Raw genomic sequence first — 7,050 nt, 5'->3', positions numbered from 1 at the left:
GTCCGTGCGTGCCTCTGTCAACAGTTGGGCACAAATCTTAACCGCTCGACGTACGGTCACGATATTCGGGACGTGTGTGGGGGGTGGGGTGGGGGGGTAATCCGAAAACGAGTTGGGATGTCGAAGCTGGGGTCAAAGGTCAAAGGTCAAGAGGTGTAAAAGAAGGGGGAACATTCACTCCTTAACTTAAGGTATAGGGAGAAAATGCAGAGTTGCGGCACAAATCTAAACGGCTCGATCTAGGCTCGTGATAGTTGGTGTATAGCATCATGGTAGGAAAAGCCATCACTGTGCCGAAATTGGAGGTCACAGGTCAAAGGTCATAAACGGCTCGACCTAGGCTCGTGATAGTCGGTGTATAGCATCATGGTAGGAAAAGCCATCACTGTGCCGAAATTGGAGGTCAAAGGTCAATGGTCAATGGGGCACAGGGCAGATTTTAGACATTTTATGAGGACATGGTCTGACGGAGCGATTGAAAAACTTTTTTGTTTCAGCGGTGACCTACCATTTTTATGGCTTTATTGAAAGGACCATGAAATGTGCTTCCCACTGACGTGCGAAGAGTAAGTGTCTGATAACCTTTTGACCTTGAAAGGGAGGGTTCAACATGGATTTGTTGACTGTTAACAAAGGACTGAACTGCTTTTGCTATTGTTAGAGCCCATACCTGTGTGGATGTGAGGCTACATTTGCAGTTCAATTGCAAAGACAAAAGTTTGTTGAACAAGGTTTACACTCCTTAAATCATATTATTTTCTAAAGCGGTCTGTATATTAATAGCACCCTGAATGCTAGCGTGGCTACCGGCATCCGAAATGTAGGCAAAAACCCAGGGGCAATCCATTACTGATGCATATGGGTGAACTGGCACTTTTCTAATAGACATGCACACCTGCAATGCAGATGTGTTTAATTTATTACTCACAGCTGAGCCAAATTGTTGCCTGCCTGAATATACTTGGATTTTAGCCTGTACATTTCAGCAACTCAATGGAATTAGGTTATCTCTACTTTCTTGACTTATCACCAATGCACAAAGGTCGATGCCATGTTTGATTATTGATTACACTTGCACGCGCCATCTCGCGGCAACTATAGGCCTAGTGATACATTATGACACGAATATATAAGACAATCGAGCAGGTATGAAGTAGGATGCATTGTTAGGGTTTAGTTTTAGTGTTAATACCTATGCTACACGGGTTTGATGATGACGTAGCCGGTTTGACTTTCAACCTTTTTCAGAAACGAAAGCCAGTAGAGTAGAGCAGCAGATGAGCCCTGTCGCTGTTGCGGCACTTATTTGGAATTTCATGGCAGTAAGTGTTTTCTGCCAGCATCGAAATCAGGCAGCAAACTGACCTCTGTAGACTGCTGTTTGCTGCCTCTAATTTCAAACATTGCAATATGATTGCAGGGCACTTCGGACACAATACAGCGTGATCTGGAGTGAGGATGTTTACAACTGTGAGCGACAAGGACAGACAATAGAGACGATGAAGGCAGATCATCTTACATTTGGCACCTCCAGTAAGGTATGCAGCATAGGCAGAAAAAATAAGCTGAAGCTCATCTAACCCACAGAAGCTGAAGCTCATTAGACTGCAGGAGCTGAAGCTTATCTAAACCACCTGACCACGGAAGCTGAAGCTCATTAGACTGCAGGAGCTGAAGCTTATCTAAACCACCTGACCACGGAAGCTGAAGCTCATTAGACTGCAGGAGTTGAAGCTTATCTAATCCACAGAAGCTGAAGCTCATTAGACTGCAGGAGCTGAAGCTTATCTAAACCACCTGACCACGGAAGCTGAAGCTCATTAGACTGCAGGAGCTGAAGCTCATTGTCACACTGCAAGATTTGAATCTTATTATTCTAGGCCAAGAGAGAAGCCATAAAAACTGAGGCAGAAGCCATGAAAAGCTAGGGAGAAGCCATGATTATTGAAGGAGAAGCCATGAAAACCCAGGAAGAAGCCATGATCACTGAATCGCCAGGCATTCATCGCCTTCGAGGACCATGGATTCGTGCTGCCGAACGAGACACCAGCCATTTCATGCCGCTCAAGGACATTCTGTATGGGGAAATAGCCAACGCTAAAAGGTCAAGAGGGCGCCCAATGCTCAGGTACAATGATGTATGCTACCGAGACATGAAAGCCCTCAACATCAAAGAAGACACGTGGGAAGCTGAAGCTGCAACCAGGAGCACATGGCGGCTTCAGCTTTTGGCTGAAATTAACCATCATGATGTAGAGTGATACCATCTCACGTAGATGAACGGATGCCGATATATATTGAGAATTTGAGATTTCACAGAGAATTTGTAGTAGCGGTCAAGTGCGGCACATGCAGCAAATGTAGTTGTTCTTATCTCCTTCAATGTAGTCACATGCTTCATGAACCCAAACTTTACACTTGTCACACTATCCAGTCCACAGTATCATTGTCCATGCCTGGTGGATTTTCTTTTAAACAGAATCCACACACTTCAACACCAGCTTCTTCTAATTGCGTCTGTGTAGTGTCAGACATTGTAGCCATCTGGTGCCGAACACTTTTCTTTTTCCTTGTAGACAAGAAATTGTTTTGTTTTTCAGCCAGTTTGTTAGATGGAATTGACTTTGTCTGCAGGTAGTGGTGATCATTCCCAATTACACTGAGAACTTTAGCCACTGAAATCGCAGAACGAGTGTGCTGCAAAGTTGAACTAATTGTATCTCTTGTTGGAGCCTGCCTTATCAAATCACTAAGCTCAGAAATCTTGCCAAGTGCAACGGTTTTCAGATCTTGAAGCTGCTGTTCCTCCTTGAGTTGTTCCTCCTGATGTATGATCTTACTTAGTTCTTCACGTTCGTGTACAAAATCCTCGACTTCTATGTGATCAACTTTGTCCTGCTCTAGTTGCGTAGTAATGTGTGAGTGGTAAAATATATTAACTGAATGAATGTGGATGCACACTAGAGAACGCAAAATGTAATCAGGGCAGGTACATTTGAACTTGTGGACACAAGCATTGCAAAACTTGCATTGTAGCAGACAAGTGCAGGGAGCAGTTCGTAATCTTCGCACATGATATTGGGTGCCTTTTTTGGATACGGATTCTACTGTCCAGCTGTTGGAATCTAACAGTAGAACTCCTTTTCTCTGCACTGTAGCTTCCGCTTGCTTGTGGCGCTTGCAACTTTCCCGCTGTCTTATAGTAGATTTGCCCTTTTCTGCTTTTATTAGCTGCTCAAAAGCCTTATCCCTTGAAATTTTCCCGAGCTTGAATATTAGGTGGTCAACCCGTCGATTTTGCTTTCGCTCGAAGTAGACATGCTTGAGAGTGCGATGAAAACTCTCCACGAACATGTTGGTATTAGTTTTAGAGCCAGCTCGAAAGCAAGCTGCCCATTCTCCAACTCTGCCGACGTATTCTTTCTGAAAATAATTGGCCAGGGGCTCAGATATGTCTTTTACCCATGCTAAAAACTGTTGTAAGGAGCGACGAAACTGAGCTTCTGATGGTTCATTTTGCAGTGCCTTCATAACTGCATACATCTCTGCTTGTTGTTCCCTGTCTTTAATGCATTGATTCAGCTTCCTCCTCCAGCTGCGATCGACGTGCCAGCTGCATAGGAGCTTTCTGTTTGGTCTTGAGAATGAATAACGCCAGGCGTTATAGTACTGCTCAGCATCATCGCTCATGAAATCATCTGTTTGCACGTTACCGCACCTCTCTCTGATGCTTGTAAAAAAGACCTTTAAAGCATCAGCCGTTTCTCTGTTGGTGATAAGCCACGCAGCAGGAATTCCCTCATTGAAGTCGTCGATAACCATAACAGTAATCAATTGAAAGTCATAGGCAGTTGTTCCATGTGTACCATCGAGACAGACTACTTTATGGGCATGCTGCTTGAACATTTTCGCCTGGAATTCCGTCTGCAATCCAAGCAGAAAGTCTTTGTTCTCGACACCTGGATAGATGGATTTTTCGCCTTGGCGCTTAAAACATATAACAGGATTATAATCCTCTGTCGTCATTTCTTCTACCCAGAATAAGACGCTGTCTGCATCGTTGTTGGCCTTTTGCATAGAGTTGATACTGTACTGCTGCTTAATGTTACGGAGGTCAGCACGGGTGGTTAAGTGATCTCTATGCAGTGGCCCAACTATGTTGTCCCGGATGTAGTCCAGCACAGAGTTCATGCTAACACCCTGCGCAAGTTTGGCAGCAATGGTAGTGCGCATCTCCGGCGAAATTCTGTTGTAAGCGCTTTCTTGTCGATGACCTACATGCTTTAAGCAGTACTCTGCCTTCACCTCTCCTGTTACATATGTCCAGGCAGTGATAAATGCGGGACAGCTGCATCCAGTCTTTGAAGTTCCCTGTGATTTTAAGGGCCTCTTACCAGAACCTCTGGTCTCAAATGTGCCAGCTCTGTTGCAGTGTAGCCACGTTGTATTGTAATACTCTGTATGCCTGTCTGCCCTCGGTCTCACATACCAAGTCTTAGTAATCGTTTCCTCCTCCTGCTTCCATTTTTGAAAGTCTTGCCAACAATTGAATGTTGATTCTTCTATTACCAGCTTTCGATCATGGTCAGAATTTAAGTGTGCAATCAACTGCTTTGTCGTGTCAAACCCGTTTGGCATGTTTTCAGTGTCTCTACAGTCAGGACAGATGACTGGCTTCCCTTTCCCGTTATCATGTTGCTTTGTGTTATTGCGTCTTCTGTGTCTGAGTCTGTGTTTGTACAGCGTGTTCCTACTGCTCAACGTCTGTCCGCATTTATTGCACTGATATTTCGGGCAACTTTTACTTGCCGAGGACTTTTTTGCTTTCAGTGGTGAAGAATTATCTGAAGAAGCTCTTTTTTTGGATTTTGCTGGTGAAAGATTAGCTGACGTGATCTTCGTTTGTTCTTTGGGTGGTGCAGAACTAGGTGGGTTAACCAAAGAATCCTTCATTTTAGCTTCTGGTGGGACGAAACTAGGCGAGTCATTTGAGCTAGGTGTTTTGGAAGGTGACGAATCTACTGCATCATCACTTCTCGGAGGACTAGCGGAGAAATCTACAGGTTGTGTCTTGCCTTTTCGTCCTGATACCTTCTGCCACTGGGAAAAATTGTGGTCTGAACTCTGCTGATTACTGGTCATAGACCCGACAGGGGGCAACATATAATCCAGCTCTATTTTACCTTCAGCAAACCAGGCCATCAACACTCGTCTCAGGTAATATACATGCTGGCTCGGATGTTGCAGATAGAGACTATTCTTAGAGGGAGGGCCGGTGAGCCACTTCAGCAGATCATCGTTAAGAGCAGCAGTAGCAGCATTAGCAAGTGCAATTACACCACACATGGAAGAGCAGGTCTGCAACGAATAGTTGAGGCATCGACCGTCACATCGGTGACCGTTTGTAGTGGTCGCTTGAGGACAATGAGCCATGGATACATGCCTTTGCTCAAATTCTCCTACTTGTGGGATGTAGGTGACGAACCTATTAACTGCTGCTAGAAGCTCTGCTGGGAACTCCCATGCTAGACTGTCACAGTAGTATATACGCTTGTAGGGTCGTAACTCGATGACTACCAAGACCCAGTGATTGCCAGGGGGATTATTACCGAGACCTCCTATGAATGTTGTTGCGCCTTGCCGATTTCCAACATTCAGAACAAACACCATACGCTTGAGTGTACCAAGGTTAAAACTTTTTGACATTCTGGCCATCGTACTTTGAACATCTACCACAGCATTGGGGCAGAACAGGAGGACATCGTTTTGTGACTTATTCAGCTTATCTAAGACCCATGTTATGTGATCAGTTGAAAGCCATCCTCGAGATCCTGAGGCCGCAAGACGAGAGAGTTCATCTGATGTCATAGCTAAAATAGACATGAATGCCATATGTTAAAGATGCTGTAAAATGTGTTCCCTGTCCAAGTTTGGTTGTAGTGTAGTGTAGCATTTTTTATTCAATATAAGGGATAATGCATGATTTATAATAGCGTCTATCCTCTAATTAGCGCCCCCATCGAATAAGCAGCCCCCGTTTTATCCCAAATTTAAAATAAGTGGCCCTCCTCGAATAAGCGCCCCTCCCCCTTGCGAGTTCTAAAACAACAAACGTTGAGTAGTTTTGGTTGTGTTTATTACGCATCAGTCATGTAAGTTTTCAGTTATATTCTGCAGATATAAATGAACATCTGGTCACGATTTGGGAAAATTAAATAAGCACCCTGAGCGTTAATTCGAGGATTTACGGTATATATTTTTGGGCTAACGCCACACCCCGTTCGCAGGCTCTTGGGGTTGGTTGTACCTATATGGTTGTACATATAGCACGGTGCCAATAAACCATGTCTTTGTCTATGAGGAGGATCCGAGAGAGGGCGGCTGTCCCCCAAATTTCGAAAAGTTGATGTAGAAACATAATATGCAAAAGTTATACACAACCCCCTCGCTGAAAAAAAATTGTAAATGAATAAAATGAACGTGACTTAAAAACCGTTAAAAATTAAAATGGCAATATTTTTCAAATTGTTCAATATAACCTACCGTACATCGGCAGCCATCCAGTTGTCTTGCTCTGCCATATCAGCTCCTTGAACGTCGATATTGACCTCTCGGGTATGATTCGACGCGTTATTGGTGGGTTAAACGCTTGGGAAAACCAGTCTTCTTCCGTTTGTTGAAGTCTAGGAAATAGCTCTCCGCGAGATTTCTTTGAATTATCCATGTCTATTGTGCAGTATAAAAATATCTGATGCGTTAATTTCTTTAGGTGTATTTGCGCATTTCGACGTCCTAGCACAGCGAGCATCACAGGCTAGTGGGGTCTAGGGACATCTCTCCCACCAGAATTTGTTTTAAATGGTGCAATTTGGTGCATTCTAAGCTTTTCTCAACACATTAGTTCAATAAAGTATAGTTTATTGATGCCAGAGATGCCAACCTTTGAAGTTTGGAATCGGGGAGGATTTATCGTTGCGAGCCAGCCGAGCTCGTGAAGCGAGCGAATGGTTATATATATATGGTTATATGGTTATATATATATATTATTAT

The 7,050-nt window shown here is 43.9% G+C and overlaps 1 protein-coding gene across 1 annotated transcript; it reads right to left on the bottom strand.

The window, feature by feature from the left end:
• Positions 1 to 2,404: 2,404 nt before the first annotated feature.
• On the bottom strand, positions 2,405 to 7,044 carry LOC106819642. Its single transcript, XM_014824247.1, has one exon. The coding sequence runs from the start codon at positions 5,890 to 5,892 to the stop codon at positions 2,422 to 2,424; it is 3,471 nt and encodes a 1,156-aa protein (XP_014679733.1). The 5' UTR covers positions 5,893 to 7,044; the 3' UTR covers positions 2,405 to 2,421.
• Between the last annotated feature and the right edge of the window lie 6 nt (positions 7,045 to 7,050).

This window comes from Priapulus caudatus, unplaced genomic scaffold (genome assembly GCF_000485595.1).
Source record: "Priapulus caudatus unplaced genomic scaffold, Priapulus_caudatus-5.0.1 Scaffold3891, whole genome shotgun sequence".
Lineage (NCBI taxonomy): Eukaryota > Metazoa > Priapulida > Priapulimorpha > Priapulimorphida > Priapulidae > Priapulus > Priapulus caudatus.
This window is presented reverse-complemented; position numbering and strand designations above follow the sequence as displayed.

What these genes read in the sequence shown, in the direction of transcription:
- LOC106819642 (XM_014824247.1), bottom strand. Translation starts at nt 5,892, where the DNA reads ATGGCATTCATGTCTATTTTAGCTATGACATCAGATGAACTCTCTCGT.